This window comes from Mustela erminea, chromosome 1 (assembly GCF_009829155.1).
Source record: "Mustela erminea isolate mMusErm1 chromosome 1, mMusErm1.Pri, whole genome shotgun sequence".
Taxonomy (NCBI): domain Eukaryota; kingdom Metazoa; phylum Chordata; class Mammalia; order Carnivora; family Mustelidae; genus Mustela; species Mustela erminea.
This window is the reverse complement of record NC_045614.1, coordinates 23,191,190-23,218,082: the sequence shown is the minus strand read 5'-3', so window position 1 is coordinate 23,218,082 and position 26,893 is coordinate 23,191,190. Positions and strand designations below refer to the sequence as shown.

Here is a 26,893-nt window from a genome sequence, read left to right as displayed (position 1 = left end):
GTGGGAGTGTTCATGGCTTCGGGGCTGAGCTGAGAGGCTTAATCCCCTCAGCAACACACCAGAGAAAGAGGACACACACACACACACACACACACACGGGCAGATCAGCATAGATCAGCTGGGAAAGCTTTCTCTCAGATAAAGCACTTTGAATGGGGCTTGATGGGTCTAGGCTCTTTCAACATCGTAGTGGGTCTTCGCAGCTAATTCAGAATATAAGCACTTTTAAGGAGCTTTCTTCCTAAGGAGATAAAGGTTTAGCAGTCTGTCATTTTGCCCCAGAATGAACACTAACCAAATCATTAGTTTCTACACAGCCATGAGGCTACCTCTAATACGACCTAACTTCTTGGGATGCCATCCTGGAAAGTTTACGGGCACACACACACACACACGTGAGCATATCCCCACATGCCTCACCTTCAGAGAGCAGGGGAACAAGTGGTGTTTCTCCTGCAAATTCCGGTAACTCTTTACTGGGGAGACGACAGCCCCTATTCAATGAGGGTCGTAGCTGAGGACAGAGGAGAGCTGGTGTGCGCCTCTGATCCGTTTTAGGATCTGGCTGGCCTCTCGGGGCCTCCGTTTTCTCAGCCTACCAAGTTCACTCGTTGCCGGCACTCACTCGTGTACTCCACAAATGTTTACTGATAGAGACTAGCATGGGAGCCAGAAAGAGAAGAACGAACAAGCCACAGGTCTTGCCCTGGAGAGTGAATGTCCTCCGGGGGAGGTAGCACCACCGACCCAAGGGGGTGAGTATATGACTCCAAGAAAGTAAGATTTACCATAATGGTTGCTGCCTTCCATTGAACTCCTACGACTGCCAGATACAGAGTTCAATTTTGCAGTCGTGAGCTAATGTAAATATCTTTACAACAGGGGGCATCTGGGTGGCCCAGTTGGCTGAGCAACTGCCTTCGGCTCAGGTCATGATCCCACAGTCCCAGGATCGAGTCCCCGCATCAGGCTCCCAGCTCCATGGGGAGTCTGCTTCTCCCTCTAACCTTCTCGCCTCTCATGCTCTCTCACTCTCTCTCTCAAATAAATAAATAAAATCCTGTTTAAAAAAAAAAAATTCTTTACAACAGTCCAGTGAGATAGGGATCACTTAAAGAAGAGGAAACCCTGAAATGAAGTGGCCGCTCAAGGCCATCAACCATCCACAGGTAGCTTCAGTGCCAGGACCCGAACTCTCAGCTCCACCACTTATGTGGCGCCCATGTGCTCGGGGTTTCTAGAACATACAAGCCCACTTTCCCCATGTTGCTCAGGTTCCATCTCAGCCTTCCCTCCCCCCAAGAGACCCCAGCTCCTCTCCTGGCTGCAGCCTGAAAAGAACACAGCACACTTGTTGAATGAATGCTGGCTTTTTTTTTTTTTAATTTGGCAGTTTAAAGCAATTAACGTCATTTAGTCGGGCGTGTTATTAAGTCACCATTCAAGGGAGGGTGGATAGGGGGAAATGAATATACCAGGTTACATAAATGTCAATTTACTCACTTTCTAAAATATCACAGAACTTCATCATATGTCAAATATTTTAGTCCCTTTTATTTTTGCTTTTTATATCCAAGGATGACTCCCTTCCCTGACACGACTCTCAGAATGAGTCTGTGGTACAAGAACACTTGGGAAATACTGGCAAAAATGGAGAGGAGGATTTTACCAGGATGTGATGTCATTTTGGTCTCCTCTGACCTCAACACCACTGTCTTCCCTTGACTATTCAGCTAAGTCTGTCTTATCACCTACAAGAGTCTGCGCTGGTGTGCATCGCTGACCCTGCTAGACTCCAAGTACCCTGGTGTGGCCGGGAGATCACTGTACGCCCTCCCCCCACAGGCACCTGCTGGGGACAGAGGCAGGGCAGCCCACTTGGGCAGGATGTACAGATGCTGGCACAACATGGACAGAGCACCCACGAATCTCATGGTGGAGCATACTGGGAAATGAGGTGGGCTCTGCCCTTCTCCTGAAGCATGCTGAGTCTCAGCATGAAGGGACCTTTGAGCTCTATCACACACAGGCCCAGGGAGATGCAGCACGCTGTTCCCAGTCTGCAAACTCAGCAGCATCACAGCCCAGGCTGGAACCTGGACCTCCCACTTCCAAGCAGGGTCCTGCCCTCTCTAGCCCTGTGACCCTCTGCTCCAACCACATCCCAGCCAAATAACCAAAAGGGGCGGGGCGGGGGGGGGGGTGCAAAAACAGAACTGGAACCAAGCTCAGAAAAGCCAAATCCAAATGGTAGGAAGATAAATTCTTGGGAGGAGGTGGAATCACCAAATCAATCTTCAACAGACAAATATGAACATAACAGTCACAGCTGCGTGGGGCAGGGGGTGTCCTCCACCTGGCTCCTCCATCATTAGCTTCATGATCTTGGGCTCCGTTTTCTCAAATACAACATGAGGATGAGGTACTACTCATGGGCTAGTTGTGAGGATGAAGTCACAGGGTCTCTTTATGCACTGGCTCATTCCCCACTCATGGAGCATCTCCCCAGGCCAGGTCCTGGCTGTGCCAAGAAGGAAAAGGCATCATTCCCAGCCTCAGAGAGACAATCAACACCTGGTCAGAGAAGATGATGAGAAAACAAGTAAATGCCTGGCAGGTACACTAACAAACACCAGATGCAGGGATGCTCTAAGAGCAGGAGGCCAATATAACATAAATGGGCAAACTCCGAGGCCAATATAACATAAATGGGCAAACTCCGAGGCCAATATAACATAGATGGGCAAACTCCTTGTAAATTCCACTAAGTGCCAAGCAAAATATCAGGTGTCTTGAAGCCCAGTGCTCACCCTGTGCTTCCCAAACCTGCCTTTTCTACTCTCCTCCCAGTCTCTCACATTTCCTCCCCATTGCTCCCCATCATACCATCCACATATTACCTCTAGCTGGGCTGCCCATAGTGTAACATCTGTGACCAACTAAGTTGGCTGCTGGCAAGAGGGAAGGCAAGTGCAAACCGGTAAGAACAGGGTCACGGTCAGACAGCCCTGAATTCAGGAACCAATGCCACCACTCGTGAACTATGTGACATTGGTCAATTCACTTCACCTCCTTGAACCTCAGTGTCCTTATCTAGGAAATGGTGCTGTCAAAGTTCCTGTGTCATGGGATAGATGAGAAGCTTAGCATTGCAACTGGCTTACCAATGTAAGCCACTATCATTATTATTAAGGAAAATATAGCTTTAATCTCCAAATCAATGCCGCACCTCCCAGAATGAAAATGAATTAGCCTATAATTTACTCTGGTAACACTGAGGGCACGGTTCCTCTCTTAACATATTTATGACATTGTAAAAACAAGGTACTGGCCACAGCCAGACTTCCAAAATGAATAGAAGGAGCAGAGTAGGTTAGAAATGAGTAAAAGAGAGTGGAATAGAATAGAACAGAATAGAAAAAATCTAATAAGAGTCCAGTCCAGTCGAACAAATAGACCAGATTGCACTGCAGAGAAGAAAGCTAAGTAATGCTGCATGAAATTTGCATTGCACATGTGAAGGTGTAGGCAATCGGTTGCACTGAACCGTGTATTTCTTACTTTGGGTCATGGTCAAAAAAGTATGAAAGCCGCTGACTTAGGAAAAATGCAGTCTTGTGCCCAACAGGCCCCTGGGGGAGCAATTCTTGTACCAGGGAGATTAGGAGCAGCCCTTTTATGGGAAGCAGATGGCATCTTTCATACTGATGTTCACCAAACAATTTTTTGTTAAAGGTCCCACTAACCTATTTGGTAGGAAGAAAAGCCATTGATGACAGATCAACAAATTTCTCTCCGTCTTACAAACTGGAGAATGGCCTCTTCAACTCTGCTTAGTGATTTCTAAATAAACTGCTTCAACAATCAGACATGCTCCTGGGTACCTTCTCACTTAAAAGATAAAATTCCTGACTTGTTCCAAAGCCCCCAGTCCTACTGCAGAGAAAATCTCCATTCATGCCATCCACACCGAGGAAGCTGGGTTTGGGAACTGAGCAGCCACAGCCTCTGGCCCAGGCCAGCACAGACTTTATGCACGCGGATACTTAAGCAAACTACGGCGAGAAGACCTGCACCTTTCCTCTCAGTGGGAAAGAGAGGGAATAATTCGGTCTCTTTAGGGGAATCCAGAAGCCTTCCCAGAGCTGGGATACAAGCAGTGTTTCTCCAAGCATGATCCCTGGACCACTGGCATCAGAATGACCTAAGATGTTTGTTAGGAAGCAGGTGCACGGGCCCTGCGCCAGACTTACAGGGTCTGAATCACCTGGGGAGCGACCCTGAAAGAACGCATTGCAGAAGGCCCCCAGGTGATACTTCAGCAGGCAACAGTCTGACATCCATGAGAGGCAGGGCTCAGCAGTCAGCCAAGGGCAACGGGGTCAGCAGTGTGGACAGCGGGACTGGCATGGCCCGAGGCACAGAGGCATGACACCGCCTGACGTGCTTGGGGAGTGTGAGCGTGTGCTGTCACCGAAGCATTCAGGGTGATGTCACTGAAGGTGGTCACACCAGCAAGGGGATTTGGGCACCTGACACAGACCACATGCGGCCTTGCGTGTTCCATGGGTGTTTGTTGAGGCAGGAAGAGAGTGAGGGAAGGAAGAAAACATTTCCAACATTTGGTCAAAAGCAAATGTGTTCTCGTGGGTCTGTTAAGACAGCTGCAGATTTTCCCAAACCATAGTGTTCTACCCAAAATGAAGCAGTCGGTCATGTGCACCTCTGTTGTGGAAAAAGGAGAAGGATGAGGCCTCAGGTTTCCAGACAGGCTTCTCAATGTTGAATAAACTAGTCAACAACTTGTTGACTAATTGTTCTGTCTCCTGCTCCCTGCAACTCAACGTAGATCATGCTAATAAGGGGACTATTCCCCAAGACGCACTGGGACAAAATATTCTGGCTGTTAAAAACAGACACATTGGGGCGCCTGGATGGTACAGTGGGTTAAGTGTCTGACTCTTGATTTCGGCTCAGGTCATGATCTCGGGGTCCTGAGATTGAGCCTCCTGTGGACTCCTCTCTCTCTCTCTCTCTGCCCCTCCCGCAACTCATGCACGTGCACTGTGCATAGTCTCTTGCTCAAAATAAATTAAAAAATAAAATCGTTTAACACAGACATGTTGGGGAACATTTTCACCAGGTGAAACTCAGGCTTCAGTGTGGCTGGACTGGAGGACAGGCTGCACAAAGCAAGGTTCCTGTGGGATCCAGCAGGGGAGCTCCGACAGGTCCGGGGCAGCCTGGGGCTAGCAGCTCTCTCTCCCCCTCCTCTAAGAAGCCCACTATGGGATGCAGAGCTTTCCTTCCCTCTGCGGTCTCAATGCCCTCATGAATGCAGGAGCTGGCAGTCAAAACGGCCCATGCTCCCGGCCTGGCCTGTTCCTGATCCACTGTGCCACGGGACATTCCTCCAGGCCCCAGCACCCAGAGCTAGAGGGCCTGAGTTCCCAAGATCTGCCCCAGGTGGAGGCCCTCTCCCTCCCCTCTGAGTGGTCAGGCTCAGCAGGAAGGGAGAAAGCGGGCATCAGATTATGGTCACTGTGGGGCTACGTGGAGCAAAGCCCATCCGAGGAAGCCTCGCAGCCTCCGCAGAGGGACATTCGAGCAGGAGCTGGACAGAGACTCCTCCGTGAGCCTCCCAATGCAATACTCTTGGGCCTGATACTAGGGCTAGTGGGGCTGGAGCTGAACGTCTTCCGGCAAAACTGCCCCCCATTAAAGCCACATCATTTAATTCCCACTTCCCAACCAGCTGCTCCCCTCATCTCAGAGGAGCTGTGCTTGGTGCGAGCTTTCCGCATATCCACGGGCCAGGCCTGGGGAAGAAGGCAGACAACTGCACCTACAGGACAAAAAAGCAAATGCAGAGAGCCCCCCTCCCCCACTGGCTGTATGGCCTCCTGCACAGTTTCCTGCTCCGTGGAGGTGGGGGAACCAGCCTTGCTAGCTGCAGCCAGGAGCGGGAACAGTGCCCCGTGGATGCTGCAGTTTGGCACGGAGGCCCGCAGCGGACAGCCCTCAGTGCACACGCACAGACCCATCCCGGGAACATAAAGAATAAACAGACAAATATAAAATACAACAAGCTGCACAGAGAAGGTGAAATCAAGCCCAGCAAACGCTATGTGGCATCCCCACGCCAGCGGGGCCTCGGAGGTGGTGAAAGGGATAGAAATTAAAATTCTCATCTCTCCCTGATGTCACTGGGAATGTGGCATCCGAGCACTTCATGGAATTAGCTGTAGCAGCTCCCTAATTGCCTCTGCCGAGTTGCCTCCCCCAGGTTGATGGTGGCGGCTGCGGCGGAGGCCCCATCAGTCTCGCTTGGTGCTCCTCGTGCACCCGCGCGGCACTGCGGTGCTCCCGCGCGGCACTGCGGTGCTCCCGCTGCAGCAGCTGCACTCCGCGCCGCGGAGGTGCCGGGACCCCTCCGCCCGGCTGGGAGGCTTCTGGGAGAGACTCGGTCGTGTGTTGGGGATGCTGCCGGGATGCTCCCTGGGGGAGAGGGGGGTTGGCTGGCTAGAAGGGTAAGGACCAGCTGGCTCGGATGTTTGGCTGTCCCTGTGGGCACCAAGAGGGTTGTGGGCGAGGGACCCACCCGCAGGGCTTCAGAGCCGGATTGCTGCAGCCAGCAGGCACCGGCGCCTGATTCCAGGGATTCATAAAACCCAGTGCTAGAGAGTAAGTGCAGAAAGAGATGTGAAGGACCTAGTTCTTGGCCTGTACGCCACACTGTTCTTACTCTGATCACCAGCACAGGAGCACCAGGAAAAAAGATACAGCAAGGTTCCTCCTTTGTTTTAATCTGTACATCCCACAAAGGACCACTGAAGCCCACCCAAAGGTGGCTCTGTTCCAAGTGTCAAGGGAGGAACTTCTCCAGTCAGAAAGAGCAAGTCTGCCCTTGGAGAATTTAAGGTCTATTTGCCTGTCTCCTTCCTGACACCCCACACAGAAAGAGATAAGGGGTCCTCAGGATATCACGGATCCCCAGGACTGCCAGGGGCATGAAGAGATCTGCCAGACTCATTGCATGCAAAATAAAACTGACCCTAGTGGGTCCAAGGGCTGTGGCCTTCAAGCTGGCTGTCAATCAAGCAGAAAAACAGAACTGTGTTTCTTCCTTGAAAAAAAAAAGATAAAAAATAAGCACCAACAAACACCCAGGGAAGAGAAACAAAGAATGAGCATATCAACAACCAAGGAGCCGAAATTTACGGGGCATGAAGACCGTCACAGGCTGACACAGCTAATCCTCCCCATGACCCCATTTTACAGGTAAGGAACCTGAGGCCCAGAAGGAAAGCTAAGGAAGACAACTGGGTCTCCAGCCAGATCCATCTTGTACCAGGGTCCTCCCCATAACCCCCCGTTACCATCATGGGGAATACAAAAAGGGAAACCGAACCAAATTCAATGAGGGTCTCAGAAAGGCTTCTTAAGATTCAGGGCTGATGTGGAGAGGGCTGGCTGACCCTCAAAGGAACCAAAGACCAGCAGCGTCGTGTTATTATAATAAAAGAGAAAACTGTAGAAAGCTAAAAGGGTTACTGGGCCCACCCCTCATCATTGCCCCCCCTTTTAATTCTGTATTATAAAAAGAATTTTTTTATTTGACAGACAGAGATCACAAGTAGGCAGAGAGGCAGGCAGAGAGAGAGGAGGAAGCAGGCTCCCTGCTGAGCAGAGAGCCCAATGTGGGGCTCAATCCCAGGACCCTGAGCTTATGACTTGAGCTGAAGGCAGAGGCTTTAACCCACTGAGCCATCCAGGTGCCCCTAATTCTGTATTATAAAAGTAAATGACAATGATTCCAAATAAGACAAAGAATTCCAGAGGGGAAAGGATTAAGGATGAAGAAGAAGTTTCTATCACCAGTCCTGCCCAAAACATGCTGGTTCTGGAAATACCAGGAGCCCCAGCCCAGGCACCTGAACAGGACGCTCAAGACCCAGGCTCCAAGCCTGCCTTTGCCACTTGGAGCTGGGTAACCTTGGGCAAATCTGTATCCTCTGTTTTGGTTTCAGTCTGTCTAAAATGGAGGGGATGACAGAACTGACCTCAGGAGTGATTATGAGGACTTAAAGAATACAAATAAAACACAGCACAACACACCAAGCACCTGCATCGTTACAATGACTGTCCAAGACGCCTTTGTGGAGCTCAGTGCTGGGCAGCTTTAATGGAGGTCTCCAGAGAAGGCCTCCACGTGGCCTGATGTTAGCTCTCCCCACAGCAGACGGACGGCTCTCTGCAGCAGCCAACAAGACCAGGATGCGGGAACAGCTCCTGAGGAATGACGGCTGGAGCCTACCTTTTTTTTTTTTTTTTTTTAAGATTTTATTTATTTATTTGACAGAGAGAGAGAGAGACAGTGAGAGAGAGAACACAAGCAGAGGGAGTGGGAGAGGGAGAAGCATGCCTCTCGCTGAGCAGAGAGCCCGACGCGGGGCTCGATCCCAGGACTCTGGGATCATGACCAGAGCCGAAGGCAGTTGCTTAACCAACTGAGCCACCCAGGCGCCCCAAGCCCACCTTTTCTAAACACTTCCCGTGAGCCACTGATTGCTAAGTATCCTACGTCCATCTCTTCATTTGGACTTCTCAGCTCCAGCCTAGAAGGTATTATCGTCGTGTCCATTTGGCAGATAGAAACTGTGAGGTTTCACAACTGACTTCTCAGGGTAGCCCTGGATTCAAATGTGAATTAGCCTGAGTCAAATCCTGACCTTCCCCTACACATTTCTGCCTTCCCGAGACCAACCGCCTGCCTTAAAAGTAAACTTTTGAAGATCAATAATCCCCTGATTTCTAAGTCTATATATTTTTCCTAACATTCCTAGGACATTTGTTTCATGCAAAAACAAAAACCAAAAAACAGAAACAAAAAAAACAACATGAAAATCTTGCTATTATCCAGCTATGGCTCCATAATTCTAAAATGCCTGTCCTGGGAAAGGTATACTGTTGGCTTTTTTCAAAAGATTAGTGAGCTGTGAGCCCTTTCCCTGAGAGGATTACACAGGGAAGAAGTTTCAGGGTGACCATCAGATGATCCTGATGCTCTGAAAATCTCAAACTTGGCCACAGACCTTGGGATTTTAAAGCAGACCTCAGTTTTTATTTACAAAAGGAAACAGCCCATGTATATTAAAACACACACACACACACACACTCTTTTACTGGTTGTCTGACGGCGATTCCCTTAAACAGGGTCCTCTGTGCTGATTTGCAAATGAACAGCCTTCTGAGGGGCACAGGCCAAAACCAAGAAGAACACTCAGCCTTCAGCATTAGCATCTGAGAAGCCAAAGGACTGTCAGTGGGGCAAAACCCTTGCCCATTGAGCTGCTGATACGCGACGTGATCATGTTGTGTTCATAGAAATTTCACAGATAATGGAAAGTGGTAGGAAGCAAAGAGTAAAGCTGTATGTTATGACTTGTGGCCAAAGATTACCTACTTCTCATGGATTTATCGCCTCCCACACCCATTGTTCTTTTTACAACATTTTTCCGCCTCTGCCTCAACAAAGCACAATAGGAAAGGCATTACTGGTGGTGCAGGTACAAAGACCCAAAACCCCACCCGGTGTTTCCGACTCTCCCCTTGCTTTGCAAATTACCGCACAATATTATAGCAAGAACGAACTTGAATCCCCAAACTGCCCACCTTTACCGTACAAGGGACCAGATTAGAAGAATTTGGGAAAGAAAGCAAGAGAAACCCACCTCCTTGGGGAAAACATGAATGCTTTTGTTTGCCATCGTGCCTTTGTCAACGTTAAATGAGTGTGCCATTCATCGTCTCTATTTTATGAACCCATCATGTGGTCTAAGTGACTAAAATTCCAAGAGTCTCTTTTGCTCTTCATTAAAAATGAAGTTGGACACCATAAATGAGAGGGTAGCCAGAGAAGTAAGGCTTCCCATGTGCCACATATTGTTCTAAACTACTTCATATGGGTTATATCACTTAACGCTCCCCGATGCCCTATAACACAGGTGCTTTTATTAGTAGTTCTAGTTTGCCGATGAGCAAACCAAGCCCTAGGGAGGTAGAAACAGTGACTGGCAGAGCAGACTTCACCTCCAAGGCCCGTGCTCTTTTGAAAAATCTCTCTTCAGCTGTGCACATTCCCTGTCATAGAAATCTATATTTTGGGGGGTGCCTGGGAGGCTCAGTGGGTTAAAAACCTGCCTTTAGCTCAGGTCATGGCCTCAGGGTCCTGGGATTAAGCCCCACATCGGGCTCCCTGCTCAGTGGGGAGCCTGCTTCCCCCTCTCTCTCTCTCTGCCTGCCTCTCTACTTGTGATCTCTGTCAAATAAATAAATAAAATGTTAAAAAAAAAAAAAAAAAGAAAAGAAATCTAGATTTTTCTAAAACCAGACACTTCATTCCCTCCTGGGAGCCAAGAGTTAGCCTCTATCAAGAAAGAAATGCAGGGTCAAGTTTACATCACGGGAAGGTCTAGACTCGGGGGAATTCCAACAGGCCAGATTACACCTTTCATTCTATTTTCATGCAAAATGTGAAAGTCTTGGGAAAAGATGTCAAATCGTTAAGTGTATGACACCGTATTTGCCACAGTAAGAGACCTGAGCAAACAGAGGAAGAGCAGGTTTGACTTTTCAGGGAAAACATGAAGGGAAATGCTTCCCATTTTTTCATGGACGGCTGAATCCTCTCATCCTAGCTGAGACAGCATCCTGCCTGGGGATCCCACCAGACTGTTCTCTCCCTGGCAGCTCCGCCCTCCAGGCTGAGAAGAGGGGTGAAGGTGCCCGCCCCATACTGCCCCCTCACCCCCACCAGCCGGGGCCAGACCAGCCAACGCTGCCCGCTCTCCTCTAGGGACCATTTTTTGTCCCCACTCAGGCACAAGCCCGCACCGGAGTTTAGAGTCCTTCCTAGCCTCGCTGCCCATAAAGTACACATCCCGATACCCCACCTGAGGAAACATGTCTGGGGGAAAGGAAGAGGCGAGGGTTCTGGGAACCCCAGACTACCCAGCCCTTCCCTGCCTGCTGCAGTCCTGCAGACCCCACTGAAGACCGAGCTCAGGTGGGATCAGACCACACAGGTGGTCTGTCCTATTAAAGGATAATCCCAGGCTCTGGGGGGTCGAAACAAGCCAGTGTGAGTCCCAGCCCCACGACGTGGCCAGCTGCCCCATCTCCCTGAGCCGAAAGAGCTCCCTGTGAGAGGTAGGTAATGGGGGCCACCCCCAGAGAGAACCAAGGACCACATCAGGTGCCTAACGTGATCTACTTTCCTACGAAGAATGCTTGGCTCATACTGAACACCGAAAGAAAAAAGTCCATTTCCTTCCTATCCAGCCCCCATCAACCATCTGTTTACCTAAGCTGGTTATGACCTTGGTGGATTTTAAGAAGCTGCCAGTACAGTCAGACTCTGATGTTCTGTAACATTCCTGGGCACAGACGGTTCTTGGGCACTTTTCTAAACTACCCGGCCCAAGTGGTACCAGCACAGATTTACATGTCTCCTTTCATTCCTGACTTCTTACTGACTTTCACCGCTGATTATAACGGCTTCATACATAAACAATGTTCCTAATGTGTGCAGCTACACTAGCACTCCACCCCTAGCATGATTTCCAAGTACGGGTGCCTATGTTTGCCACCAACAAGGGTAGCCCGTGTCACTCCTTCAACATCTTCAAGGAGATTGGCAGAGAACTGCAGATGCTCCCAAGCCAAACACAACAGAATGTGCCAAGCAAGCCTTGAAGCAGAGGCAGGCAGGGCCAGTGAGAAGGGCCAAGGGACACAGGATGCCCTTCAGTGCCTCCTGAGACTTGGGGGCAGATGGCAGTCCCCATGCACCACTGCACCTCCCTATCCGTGCTGGAGGAAAGAACTCCCTCTCCCCACCCAGTGAGATGCCCTGTCTCCTGCTGGTCTCCAGGACCACCCCGAAGACACCCCCCCTCCCCGGGAAGTCAGTGGGAGAAATCCAGCAGATGGGATATTCATGGGAGGAAATGCCTGGAATGCTGTCCAAGGGGGCACCTGGATTCATGAGTGCCCAGGGCTGGCTCCTGGATGCACCCCCACAGCAGGGGGCTCGCTGGATGCCTGTGCTCTCCCGCGGCTCCTGCCGCACTGGGAACCTGGCGGCACACCCAGCCACTCTGCAGCCTGACCCACCGCCCCCACGGCAGGACAGAGTCAGGCAGGAGGGAACAGGGATACCCGGACGTAGTTTTTCCAGCCTGATTCCTCGTGGGAGGGGTTCTTCTCCTGACCCTCAGGGACCAGAGAGCTGACCTCAAGGAGGAGAGGGGAATGTCTGAGCAGAGGTTGTGTCCATACTGCCTCCTCCCGCTTGGGTCCACAAGCTCCCTCCTGTCAGGTGCCTGGTGGGACCAGCTGCCAACGCACCCACCCATCCGTGCCTTTGCTCATTCGCGCGGTCACACAGTTCTGTGCAGCCGGTGCCCACAGGTGCTCAGCGAAGGTTAACTAAAAACCTTCTAGTTGTATCATGCAGCCAGTAATGACCTCGGCAACTCCCTGGCAGGAGGCTTTCAGGTGCCAGGCACCATGCTAAGTGCTTTTTGTACATTATTTCATTTCATCTTCATCACAGCCTCCAAGGTAGAAGGTATTGGTCTCCTTTCACAGGCGAGGTTCAGAAATGTCAAACAAAACAAGACAACCCGGGTAGGGAATGGCAGATCTGGGACTCTAATCCAAGTCCCTCCGACTCCACACCTGTCTTCTCTGCTGTTAGCTCAGGCTTTCAGCTTCTGAAGGAACCTCTCAGCTGCTGCCTCATTGAATCCTCCCAAATGCCCGTGAGCTAGAGAAACACAGGTATTAACCACACTTTTCTCAAACAGGAACGGAGGCCAGAAAAGATCACACAGAGAGGAGGGGACACTGAAACACGGTGGCCGCGTAAACAGACTCAGTCCCCTTGGAACGGCTGCTTAACTTCTGGGAGTCTCAACTTCCAAATCTGTAAAAGGGGCGGGGGGGGGTTGTGGGTGGTCGTCCCTGACTAATTAGGTTGTTGGGAGAATATAATGGGATGGCACACATAAAATCCTTATCACGGTACCTGGAATGTAGGAACCAGAGTGAATGAGTGAAGGCCACCTATTTTTACTAAGAGATTAAGCAATTTTCCCAAAGCCACTCAGGAAACACCTACAGAAAAGATAAAAACGTAGATGCCACAGCTCCTAGGCCAATGACCTCTCCTTTAACAATGCCACATCTCCAAAGATATGCGTCTCTGAAAATGCTCCAAGCTCTCCACCTACTATGACGATGAACAAAGAGGAGCAAAGGATGCCTCATAGACTGAGTGTGGCCTGAATGTTCCATCAGGCCGAGAGGACAAACCCCCACCCTCGGCAGGGGAAAGCCAAAATGAGGATGGGCAGCCCCATAGGGGACTTTCCCCGGGGCCGACAGGCCCTGTGCTTTAATGCTCTGCTGTCGTCATCTTCACATTCTTCATCGTTTTTGAACAGAGTCCCATACTCTCCTCACTCACAGGGCCCTGCCAATTACAGAGCTGGTCCTGGTCCCAGCAGATCCTCAGCTTCCAACCGTCTGTAGGATCTCAGGTGCCCGGTGGACCGGTCCTGTCCCAGCAGACCTGGTTGGGTCCCTCAAGCCACGCTCTCCAGAAGCCCAAGAGGACAAGCACCGTCTTCTCCATCAGCAGGCGGCATCTGGCAGATTCTGTGATGAGCAGCATCTGTTTCTACGGGCATATGCACCCGTGCACGCAGTTAATAAGTACAATGGTAATAACACGTGCGAGCTCTGATATCAGGGGGCGGTCACTTCTCCTAAAATGCATAACCAGAGGTCTGCTCTGTGAACCCACAGCCACTCGTGGCCCTGCCCAGCTTCCCTGTCCCCATGATTTACATGGATAACAGCTCTTTTAACCTTGGGAGGGTACTGTTTTCCAATATCAAGTGCCAAGATAAACACTCTGAAGCACGCAAAGTGAAGAAATAGCCATCTATTTCTTGTCAAGAGATAATGCTCTCCTTTCCAATATGGCCTTGAAATGCCCATTACTAGTTTGGCTTCGGAGTTATTTTCATAATCTTGATTTGAGGTCACCAGGAAGCTATGTAACATACAAATTTAATACACCTTATAAATTTAATGCCTTATTTAAACAGCCTTGGAATGAACACCCAATGAGTGTTGTTCAAAGCAAATGGAAATTGAAATGTTTACCATTTATTGAAAACGCACTGGACTCTTTTCAAAGCTGTGTCGGTAAAATAACTTTCTTCTGAAAAGCAGACATGCTGGCTATGCACACGCAAATCTCCTGAAAATACAGCAGCTATGCAGACGCCTACTCTGTCGAGCGGGGGCCATGGCCAGGCAGAGGACTGTGTCACGGAAGGGTCTTTGAGCCTGGCTTGACATTTCAGGAACAACCACCTCAATCTTCTGGTCACTAAATACTCAGGAAAATCGAAGGAGATCAAGCAACCCTCCTCTCCCTCTATATCCTTTCCCTCCCTTGAAGGAGAGGCTAACTTTTGTTTCATGGACCAAAGAGGGCTGATAAAGATCCTATCAATGTTTCCAGAAGCCTGACATGAGGAACTTTTTCACTTTTTGAATGATACACAATAGCAGGACTGCACTCACTTGACAGAAAACACAGAGACATTATGTCTCTTGTATAAAAACTTCATTAAAAGGATCTCATAGGTTAATCCAGAGGCTACATTGACAACACCTGTTTCATTTTTTTTTTTTCTCAGTCTCAGCCACAGCAAACCTCCCAGTCAGATCCCAGTGTCCCGGGGAACACAATCTGCTCAAAGCCTCTGTCTAGAAGATGCTCTGGGTCTCAGCAAACGAGGCAATTTCAGTAAAACACTGTGACTGCAGAAGATGGGGGACCCTTGACAGACGTGAACGTGGACAAAGAAAAAGCCTATTTGTTGGCATCTACAATGGTAAATCTGGATGAGTGACACACCGGACAAAAAAAGATCCTGGAGAGAATGTACCCTTCTTTAAGGAAGCTCAACACACCAAGTCATGTATTGATGGGCACAAGGGTGAGTACCACCCCCCGCCCCAAACTGAGGAGCCATCCAAGACTGGAAAAGGGCTCAAACCTCAAACGTGCACTTCTGTGAATATGTCCTTAGCCTGCAGGACAGTTCAACCCCCCGGCGGGACCACAGGTGCTTGGGGTAAGGATTCCACCCTTCTTTTACTTTGGTTCATCCCCGTACACGGCTAGGTCCTCAACACGAAATGGAAACATTAATTGCGCTTGCACACGCGCGACAGATTTCATAATTATTAGGTGATTGGGTACTCGTGTGTGTGCCTCAAAGCACACTGGTATTAGAATAAGATAAAACACAAAATGAAATAAAAAGCCAGCATGAGATTCCCCATAGTAATTGATCAAAATTATAACCACATTGAAATAAACATCTGAGTTTGCCTCCGACAGGAAAACAATGTCTCTATTTTCATTCCCCTTAATTTTGACTAGCATCTGTAAATCGAGCAACAGAGGCTGCAGCAGCTCCCAATGAGAGAAAAAAGCAAAGCAGAAATATATCCGGCAGCAAAGAAATTTTGGGAAAAGGAAAAAGACATGAACAAAAGGAGCTCAGACAAAAATTTAGTGAAGCCACACAAAAAGGACTTCATCGGGTCCGAGAGGCGCTGGGTGTGAGTTTACAAATGCAGTTAGATACGTATAAGGGTAAGATGCATCACTGAATTCCAGCTGGTTCGCCCTGTCCTGCTAATGTGCTGCTGACTGTGATAATGAGACCAATAAACTGTCCCGAAACACTGAAAACTGTCATTTCTGAGATTTCAATACTTTTAAAAAATAAGCTGCCAGAGAAAAGTCCAGTAATTGAAGTGGTGCTGTGAAGTAAAGCCTCGGTCATTGGCGGTGTGGGCTGAATGCATTAATCTTGCAGAATGACAAAAAACCGTGTTTACTCAACAAAAATGTTCGGCGAAGGAGCACCTCCCCTAGAAAAGCGATCTGTAGACTATCAGGCTTCCTAGGGCAGCACAGCACTGTTCCTGATAAGTGAATACTCCTATTTAATTATTTAAAAGTCCATCGATTTCCACATTGATGAAAAGTCATAATTATCAAAATGGGTTAAAGAACCAACCTTTTACTTTGCTGACTCTGTCTTGTGGAAAGAGACAGCACGTTTATGTATGAAACCTGCCCTCTCAATAAATAGTTGATAACGCAAAAACCTGGCTGTGCATTCCAAGAAATGCATGTTTGGTAAATGTTGCATGAGGCATCCAAGGTAAAGGTCCATTATTTTCCTCGCATTAATGGCAGAGACACACAGGACCACAGAACCTGTATTTCCACTGCGTATTTATCATCCCGATGCTGGAAAATGTCATTGGAACCCTTTGTCCCCCCAAAACACAGCAATCTCTGAATGCGGTACTAAACTGAATGAAAAAAACCAGCTTCTGCCAGAGTCTTCCTAAGGAGGATGGAAATGAGAATCACCACACTTTTATACCTTTTACTGTGAGCGTTTGGGGTGTGGAGCCCATGAGTTTAACAGCTTAGGCCACGGGACCTACCGGAACGCTGGACACTGAATCCCAAAATAGAGAGGTAGTAAAACTATGCCTCTGCAAAAGAACCCAAACAATGTGCATTCTCTGAGGAAAATGAAGCAAGATAGAGGCAGCTGGATACTGGCATGGATATGTCAAATAGGAAAGTTAATTAAAAGTTGAACTCAATTTAAAGCTCTGCAGTATCTGCCGGCCGAGGAAGGCGGGAGACAGACACACAGCAGCTCACCAGAGCGTCCCTTTCGGGGCCGTTGTTCTGGAACAACCTTTCAAGATTAACTCTGAGTCCAACGTACAAGTCTCAGGTTCTTCCACACCATCCCAAAAACATACCACTTTGCTAATGCACGACAATGGCATTCTACAAATTCAAATATCCTTTTTTAAAGAAACGAATAGGTTCCTATTCCTGTGCTCAGCAAAGACAAAAAGGAGGGGAAAAAAGGGGGTGGGGGAGTCTGGCAGAGAATACCTAACATATTGTCATAAGGTAAAGTAGCAAAAGCCATGGTATGAAACATAGAAACAATTGGGGCAATACTCTCCTTTTTGAAGCCGTGACAGTGAGGTACATTGTTAAGCACTTGTATTTATGTTGATGAAGTTGGCGATAATTCTACCACTCAAATTATGTGAGCTAATAAAAAAACCTTACCAAAATGGCAGTTTTCCCAGTCTCCAAACACCTTAAAATAAATGGCCAATTGTTATTTAACTCATAGTCACAATAGCTGTTTTGTAAAGTTTTTGCCTTAGTGCAGAAATTACTAAACCCCCATTCTAAAAATGGACATACTACATTAATTCACAACACAATGAAGTGTTAACTAGAGAAACTACATAGAATATGTAAAATTATACAGTGGTATACAGTATGCCTACTTCACTGAAAATCAAATTTAAATGTCCGTGCCTTAAAAGTGTAATTACAGTCTGTTATGCAACATGGTATCGTCACCTTTGAGTCCCCTCAATACAGTGTTAACTTCGTTTTTCAGCCAAGTGTTTTCTTTTTAACTCACTTTCAAAGTCTCTGGATTGTTAAGGATGCAGCGATGTGATGGGAAGATGCACAGAGTTTTGACTTAGAGGAGTATCTCTTCAGGCAAATGGTCAGAAACTTGAAAATAAGCGAGGGAAAGGCAACAGTCTCCTTGCTTTTCCAAATGATGTTAAGCTTCCCACACTCTGAGCACCTTAGATCATTTCTTATACTTTCTTCTACTCTGAACTATCTAAATCAATGTTTTTTGCTAATTAAAAAAAAATCCATCATATTTGGAGTCAATGGACCAAGATGGCCAAAAGGTACCTGCAAAACTACTCCCCAAGTTGCCTGACATGTCCTGCCCATCAGTCATGGAAGTCCTTGCCTATCAAGCCAAAGCCATAGGTGCCTCAGGACTCCTGGGCAGAAGACTGCTTTGGAAATGCAAGAAGAGCAGGTATCCACCCCAGAACCAAATGCAGAGCAACACCCCACCTTCCCCTAGCATCAGATTACGAAATGCCAGGCAACAGCAAGGAACGACAACAAAGCCATAAACAGCTGGAAATAATTACACAATTGTCAAGCTGCAAACAGGGCAAAAGCAAAGCTAGGCTTGTGAATTCAATATCAGAAAGGATGCTGATGAGAAGGTAAGAGGAGCATTTTAGCTGTTTCCAATTTGCTATTATAGCATAGCCAATAATATGACTGATGGGGCTTTGTGCACTGTGTGTGTGTGTGTGTGTGTGTGTATGTGTGTGCTAACTTCGGAGAGCCCATCTCCTGCGCTCCTACAAAATGTGAGATAAGAGCTATGTAAGCACAACAGAAAAAAACATTCACAGGCTCTGAAAGGATAGTTTCAGAGTTGCTACAACTAAACGACAACATGCAGATGAAAAATATTCCTTTAAAGTTATACAAAAATGTTCTCTTCTTTAAAAGCATAAGGAAAATACACAAGCAATGCAATGCAGACAGCAGCGACAGTCCAAAACTCTTCACAGGAAACATCTGACACGCAGGCAAGATGCCAAAGCAGGATACAGACTGGTCCAGATTCAAATACTAGCAGAAGAGGCAAGTCCTATAAACTGACAGGTGGGTCTCAGGTATGTAAATCATTTTCCATAAAGGCACATCGCAGCCTCAAGTTTTTATCAGCTGCCCTGAATTCAATGAACTCCTTCCCCAAATAACAGAGTGGAGCAAACAGTCCTTCCACAGTTTCAGAGAATATGGCTATTGGCAATTTTTAAGAATAACTTCCCTCATTCCATGGTGGGCTGATGCCTTATTACGATATTTGGATTTCATGTGACAAACTGTTTCATATAATGTCCCCAAAAACGCGACTCTCTGAAGCTGAATGCCATAAATAAAATACGTACTTGGTTACCAGGCAGCATACATAACACATATGTTACATTGGCCCAAAAAGCACATTTAAAAATGCTGAAAAGTTAACTTGACAATTTAATCTGTTTGTACCCATTTTCAGAGAATTATCCCCTAAAGGCCAATTTTATTTTCTATCTTTGAGAGAATACTTGGATTGATCCTGTTGATTTGTTAACTTGAAATTCCTTGAGCCCTTGTACTTTTTCCTTCCCAGCCTATTTTTTTTCTTTCTTTCTTTTTTTTTCTTGAAGGGGAGGGCAAAGGACCATATATCTCACAAGGTAATTTTAAGCATAATGCTGCCTGTCTAAATTAAAATTGATGCAGTTTCTGATAAAAGCCTAATAATCAATTCTCCATTCTCATTACTCTCCAGAATTATATGGACGCAGACCAATTTCTTAAGTTTGTGGACTACTCTCATAGGTTATTACCCGGCAGTGCAGCTGAGTGGAAAGATAACCACATTCATTCTCCTTATCTGTAATGATGTAATGCATCCCAGCCCTGGGTCTAGATGATTGGGGAATAATGGGATTGTACAACCGCAGGGATGACAAACAATAGTGCAGCGTCTTTCTCAGATACGCTGAACCCCAGTCTCCAAGCCAGGCAAGGTGAAAGATATCATAAAACAGGCACCGAGGCTGCCCCTTGGATGAAGTTAGCGTTTTTTTGGCCAGAGAAGCATCTGCTCTCACACAGGAACAGCAATACCGACACTGGAAGGAGAGCCGTGCAAACACACTCAGTTTCCGAGCCTCAGCCAGGACAGTGCCAGTGAGGATCCTGCTTTTCTTTGTGTTTAGAATCAAGTGTCATCTAAAAATAACCGGTTGGTAGGGAGAAATCATTGCACGGTACACTACCAAGACACCAGGGGATCAGAGACACCTCTGATAACTGATGCTGCTCGGGGTTCACGTTTGTTTGGAAAACTCAATCTGCCTCCATTTTCTGTGCTGGAAAAAATCATCGCTTCCTGCCACCACAGAAACCTTACCTTTTGCAGAAGCTGGGAGCCGGAGTACTTAGCAGCAATGGATTTTATCTCCCCACCAAAAGCGGAGGCCCAGAGCTTCACCCTACAGGGAGAAAGGGCACAGGAACAAATGTAACACCCCTGTCACAGTCAACACGCACGCACACACGGGGCTGTGGCTGAAGGAGCCGGGCGATGCAACATTGGAGGGGAAAAAAAAAAAAAAAAAGATGGAAAAAGCGGCTGGGTAGAAACTGCCAGCACCAAACTGCAGAGCGCAACGCGGGAGGGGGCTCGAGGGGGGTCACACAGTTCAAAATGCGCAAAGTCTCCCAAGCCCTCTGAAAAGATCACCGGGTTTTATGTGAATAATTGTCTGAGAACTTGATCACCCAAACCGGGCATCACCTGGCAAACACTAGTCGGAAGAAACCCACCCATCACCCCCCCCCCCAAAAAGAAGTGAGATGGCAAGACAGCGAAGCGGGAATAAATAAACGGCCCGTGGAAGTTGGATTCGGTAAACACGCTTCAAAGTTGGAGCTGTCACTTGAGGTGAACCTCTCCAGGTCTCCCTCGCCGACCCGAGCGAGGAGGCTCGAGCATCCCACCCCAGCCTCGCCGCCCCACGCCCGTCCTGGAAGACAGGTTCGAGAGGCGAGGCCGACGCCCGCGGCAGGTCCTGCCGGGCCGCACCTGCAGGCGCCCAAACTTGGGCACGGCGGGTCGCGGGCGGCGGGGTCCCCTCCCCGGGCGGCGCAGGAGCCGGCACTTACACGGAGAGCGGGATCTGCTGCTCCGAGCGCACCACGGCCCCCAGCGCTGCGTAGAGAAGCGCGGCGGCGAGGAGCGCCGAGGCCCCCCGGGACGCGCGCCGCTGCGAGCCCGGCCCGGCCATGCTGGGCTCCCTCCGACGCGCCGGCGGCGGCGACAAGAGCGGCCGCGGCGAGCTGCGCCGAGCGGGCGGTGGGCGAGCGCGCTGGGCTGCCTGCTCCGCGCCGCCCCGCCTGCCTCTCGCGCGCCCGGCTCACTTGGGGAGCAGAAAAAGGAGCGGGGGGTGGGGGAGGGCGGGGAGGAGGAGGAGGGAGCGAAGGGAGGGGAGAGGGAGGCAGGCGGGGGAGGGGGGAGGGAGCCGCGCCTCTCGCACGGCGGCCGCCCGGCCCCGCCTCGGCGGCCCGGGGGAGTCCGGCTGGCCCCGGCGGGAGGGCGGGAGGCGCCGCGCGGGCGGGGACTCGCAAACTCCAGTGTCCTTGGCGGCGGCGGAGCGCGCCCTGCCCCGCCCGGCCACTGCGGCCGCCGAGTTCTTTACAACTCCGCAGTCCGCCGCCGCGGGAGCGACTCTCGGACTGGCCCCGGGCGGTGCCCCGACCCCGGCGGCCGGGGCTGCTTGTGGGGGGACGGGGGGCGGGAGGAGGGGGTGCGCACGCGAGCGACTGAGGCGGGGGCGGCGGGGGCGGGTGCCGCCGAGCCTCCGAGGATTCTCGGGAGGGAAGGGGCCGGCGGGGAGGCAAAAGTCTGCGGAAGGGGCAGGGGCCGGGGCGGGGACGGGACTGGGGGCTCCGCGGGTCCCGGCTAGGGCGCTGCTGCGTGGCCGCCCGCGGCTGCTCCCCCGGCCGCGGCGCCTGACAGGGGAGGGCGCGAAGGGCGGCGCTGGCGCGCGAGCGCTGGGCTCCAGCTCCGGCCGCAGCGGGGCCGCCCCTGAAGCGCCCGGAGCCCGGCCCGGGCTTCCGAGCCGCTGGCGCCCGAGCGCGCCGCAGCCCGGGGTCCGCGCGACTGCGGCGGCGACCGGGCTGTCAGGGCCGGGAAGGGAAGCCACTGCGGCGCCCGGTCTCTCCTGACCGGCGGACCCCCTAGATTTCGGGAAGGCGAGATTCCTCGGAGGCCCGGAGGCCACCCGCTCCCCCACGCCGACCCCCACCCCCTTGGGCCGCCGGCGCTTTCCGGCCGCACGCTGAAGAACTGGCGAGACCGGAGGAAGTCGGGGAAGCCCTGGGCGCCCAGAGGACCCGGCTTGCCCCCCGGCCTTTTCGGCCGCCCTCCCCCCAGGACCTGGCTGTAGGAGCCCCCGGCCCGCGCGCGATGTCAGGGGTGTGACTGGGAACTTTACGGGGCGCTCGCGCCGACCGGCAGTGAAGACCGACCCGAGGGAGGCTGAGTCATCCTCGACCTGCCGAGCGCACCTCGAGTGGCCCCTGGCGAGTCGCGCGCTCCCGACGCCGCGGGGTCTCTCGTGCGTCCACCGCCCGGGCCGGGCTGGTTCGCGTGCCACCGCAACCCTGGCGTGCGCTCCTGCGCGCGGGCCGCCTGCAGCGTCGGCGACCTCGGGCGGCGGGGGAGCGAGTGACAGTGGGCTGCCGCTGCCGCCCGGGGGTGGTCGGGCGAGAACCCAAGCCGGCCATCCTGGCCAGTGGCCCCTCGAAACAATTACGCCAGCCGATGCTGGGCTTGATCGGACTTGGCTTGATCAGACCCCGGGCCCCGGTGGGCAGGTCGCGCTCCCACCTGGGGCTCCACGCCCGAAACAGGCCCCACCGGGGAAACGCCAGGTGCGTCCCGCCCACGGGCAGCGTCCACGATCTCTACGGATGACTAACCGGTTATAATGAATTCTCCGCTTCTGTGCACACCTCCCGTCATTGGAAGCGTGCTAGCAGTTCCAAATCGAGCCAAGCGTGGCCTGACCTCGGGGCAAGTGGTCCGGATGGCTTTGCTGCTCAGACTGGGGGCTGGGAGAAAATTATTTCTCCTGTCAGCCCAGGTCCCTTCTTTCTAAATGAAGGAATGAGTGAGGAAAGGAGGGGACCATACTAGCCCTTAGCTGTCCTTAGCTATATGGAAGCACCATATAGCACCAGTCGTTAGCTATATGGAATCTGTATGATAATAGCTCTTCACGCATTCACTCAGTCATCCAGGGAATTGTCAACATCTGTGTGATGGGTATGCTGGAGACCCAGCGGCCAACACATGAGACCTGCCTCATAGGCTACCTAGCAAGGGATGCAGGCTTTATTCAAAAAGCCAGAAATGGTGAATGCATGATAATCAACTTTGATAAGAGATCAATTACAGTACATATGGAAAAAAAAGTACCTGTAGCATCCATAGTATTGTTTTCCCTATTAACTGATGGGAGAACTGAGGCACAGCTTAGGCATATATGAGCAACCCCTGGACATCTGGGCTATATTGAGGGCCACTTGAACACCAAAGTCGAGATGACATTTCATAAAGTTATTATGCTCTGTCACCCTGAATTTCACAGGCAACTGGAGTGTAGCCAGGAGAGGAGCCCTGGCACATGGAATCACAGTCCCAAGAGGTGGCATCTTAGCATTTATAACCTTGAACTATCTTATTTATTATAACCAGTGTAAACAGCATGATGCACAATATGTTTAAGATGAATCCCACTGAACATTTCTTACTGTCAAAAATAAAAATATTTCATGTATCAAACTCTAATACCAATAAATTCAGAGCTCAAAGTGTCAGAGGATTTGGGATTTGTGAGCTATGCCAGGGTAAGGAACCAGAGGCACCTTGCAACATACCAATTGCAGCGTTAGGCACTGGGTCCTACTTGCCATTCTCACCCAAAAGCCTGTATTTCAACACCCGGCTCTCAGTTGAAGCATTGAATCCAGCCAGATGAACCCTCCACTGGCTGACTTGCATGCTCTGTCCCCATCGGCAGAGGATGCTGTATTAGTCCTACAATGAGGAGCGGCTGTAGGGCTTTGAACAGAAATGAAACATGGTGAAATGTTTCAGAAATGTTCACCGGGTCCTGGTCCATGGAATGGACTCCAGAGGAGACCCCAAAGCAGTTCTCAGGGCAGGAGAGGACAATGCCCCCAGCAGCAAATTGAACATTTGGGGCTTTTTTCTCTTTGTCACAATGACTTGGAATCCTACTGGCATTTAGTAAATGGAGGGAGGACAGTCCCACGCAGGGAAGAACTGTCCTGTGTCCCCATAGGACTTTCAAATAGGAGGAATGTCAAATACCTAGACATTCGGGTAGGAGAAAAACCTGGTTATCATTATCTGAATCTAGATCCTAAACCCATTTTATATAAAAATACAAAGGTGCTTATGCATGGCTTTCGCAATCTCTGAATTTTCCAGAAAGGCAACTCCTGTGTAAATAAAGGGAGGCTTGTCATCCCTATCATATAGAAGATTAGCCAGAGGTGTGTGTTTGTTTGTTTGTTGTACCATTTTGGAAAATCAGTCCTGCAGTGGCAGCTCTGCTCCCAGGTCCTGAGTCCCCAGGGGAGCCCAGGTGTATTGGTCAGCATTCGAGTGTGGCAGTCACAGTTGGTCTGCATACAGGTGCAAGCTTCTAATGAATTCATAACATCTTGCAGTGTAATCTTGCATGAGTGCTTCACATAGTGAAATATCTCTTGTTTTATTATAAATTACTTGTATTTCTCTTGGATATTACCAGATAAATCATCATATTGATTTTTTTTTTTTTAAGAAAAAATTCTGACTGAGTAGGTTACAGTGTCTCAGAATTTCAAATCGAGATGGCAAAGAGGGTGTTGGGTCTACCTGGGTAAAGATCTGCTCCACATCAGAAAGGGAGATGGGCTAAAAGGCTGTGCTGTTGTTCAGAGGGATACAAAATGCTTCACCCTGCTTTAAACTTTGACCCACTGATCCCTTTTATAGGAATTTATCTTGCAGTTAGTAATTGCATACATAAACAGTTATTCATTTCTGCATTATCTCTAAAAGCAGAAGACTGGGGGTACCTGGGTGGCTCAGTTAAGCCTCTGCCTTCGGCTCAGGTCATGATCCCAGGGTCCTCAGCGGGGAGCCTGCTTCCCTTCCCCTCTCTCTGCCTACTTGTGATCTCTGTCTGTCAAATAAATAAATAAAATCTTTTAAAAAAATAATAAAAATAAAATAAAACAAAAGCAGAAGACTGGAAACCACCCAGGTGGCCATTAGTTAAGTATGCATCCACACAATAGAGTTATTATGCAACTATTTAAAAAACAAGGATGCTTTCTATATATGGTTGTGAAAAGATCTCGAGGATATATACATATATTTTTTTTCTAAGAAAGGTAGAAAATGGTATGTATTTTTATTTGCTTAAAACATGGGAAAATACACAAGAAACTACAAACAGGTAGGACTTGTTAGGGGGTTAGGAGGAACAGGCAAATGGGGACAGGATTGAAAGTGACGTTTCACAATGTTTATCGCTTTAAATCATTTTGATTTTTGAGCCTTGTGAATGTATTACTTATTCAAAACAGTAAGAATGTAAATATTCAATAGCTCTTATAACAGTTTAGATACTGGGGCCTAAACTGGGGTAGAGGGAAAGGTCTTTGGGAGGAAATGTGGAGCAGAGTTCAAGCCCTTGATCCCCTACAGAAGTGGATCTCACACCCTCAGTGGTTCTGATTCAGTAAGTTCAAGTTGGGGCAGGAGGTGGAAGGGGATGTTTCTTTCTGCTGCAGGTGGCCATGGACCACTTTTTGCAAGCATAAGGCATTTCTTTTTCTTTTTTAAAAAGATTTTATTTATTTGACAGAGATCGCAAATAGGTAGAGAGGCAGGCAGAGAGAGAGAGAGAGAGAGAGAGAGGAGGAAGCAGGCTCCCCGCCGAGCAGAGAGAGAGCCTGATGCAGGGCTCATTCCGAGGACTCTGGGATCACGACCTAAGCCAAAGGCAGAAGCTTTAACCCACTGAGCCACTCAGGTACCCTGAGCACAAGGCATTTCCTACATGACGTGTCATGGCAAGCCTGGTCATATTATAAACTTCAGGGTCAACCAAACCGAGGTTCGGGCCATCAGCTCACCCTCATGCCCTCTGTGAGAATTGAGCAGGTTGTCTGTCCTCTTGGAGCCAGCCTTTTCCCAACTGCAAAAGATGGAAAACTGAGCCTTGAAGAAGGTGGAGTGGGGAGTACAGCTCAGTCTTCAACCAGCGTTGGCTACGACTTCCGTTCTGCAGACCCAGCAAGTGTTCCCACACCTGGGCTGTTGCTCTGCTCTCACTATGCCTCAGAGTGTCAAAGCCACAGAGTCCTCAGCTGAAACCCAGCTTCCTGCTCACCATTACCCTCACCCCCACCCCCACCCACCCTCTCTCTCCATCCCACCACACTTGGCCTAGCCCAACCTCTGTCATCTCCTCCCTACACTCCTATGACCAACTCCTAATAAGACATCCCTTCTCCTCTTGCCCCTTTCAAACACATTCCTTCTTCTTCCAGTAACCAGAGCTCTCTTTTTAAAAACAAAAATCAGACCATAAGCATTCCCCTGCCCAAAAATCCTCTAGTGGTTTCTGTTTTAAATTAAAATGCAGACTCTCCACCAAGGCACACAAGGCCCTTGATTCCCACCCCCAGAAGCCTCATTTCCCCTCCCTCTCCCCACTGCTCACTGTGCTCCCACCTGTCTCCTTGGAATTACTGGAAAATGCTGAGCTTGTTTCCACCTTGGGCTTCCGTGTGTGCTGTGCCCTCTGCCTGGATCACTCTTCCCCCAGATGGCCCCAGGGCTGTTTTGTACTGTGCTCAGGCTTCTGTTCAAATATCCCCTCTACGGGGAGAACTGCCCTGACCACACCAGGTAAAAGAGAAACACATACACGCACTCTCACACACACCCCCATATAGCCCTATGCTTTTACCTTTCTCCATTTCTCTTCCTAGCAGTTATCACTAACCGATAGAGTGATTTATTTGTTTCCATTGTGCCTCCCCCATTGGATGGGTCGTGTCCCACTTTTCATCATTGTGACTGTAATGGCTTCAGCAAGGCCTTTGATATTACGAGGGCTCCATAAACATCAATGGAACGGCCAGAATGGATGTCAGCCTGAAATTCCTTTCTCCTAGGATCCCGCCTGTTTCCTTCTTTCTCGG

At 49.7% G+C, this 26,893-nt stretch overlaps 1 protein-coding gene across 3 annotated transcripts in view; it reads right to left on the bottom strand.

Moving 5' to 3' along the window:
- Positions 1 to 21,032, bottom strand: part of CACNA2D3 (calcium voltage-gated channel auxiliary subunit alpha2delta 3) — an 854,557-nt gene extending 833,525 nt beyond the window's left edge. For 2 of the 3 annotated variants that reach the window (XM_032322603.1, XM_032322620.1), the window contains exons 1-2: positions 20,765 to 21,031; positions 20,010 to 20,091 (exon numbers count right to left, since the gene is read on the bottom strand). In XM_032322603.1, coding sequence (XP_032178494.1) covers positions 20,010 to 20,091; positions 20,765 to 20,886 — 204 coding nt within the window. In that variant the 5' untranslated portion in view covers positions 20,887 to 21,031. Of the gene's footprint in view, positions 1 to 20,009; positions 20,092 to 20,764 lie in introns of all 3 variants that reach the window. The other variant, XM_032322613.1, reaches the window with a different exon arrangement.
- Positions 21,033 to 26,893: the final 5,861 nt, after the last annotated feature.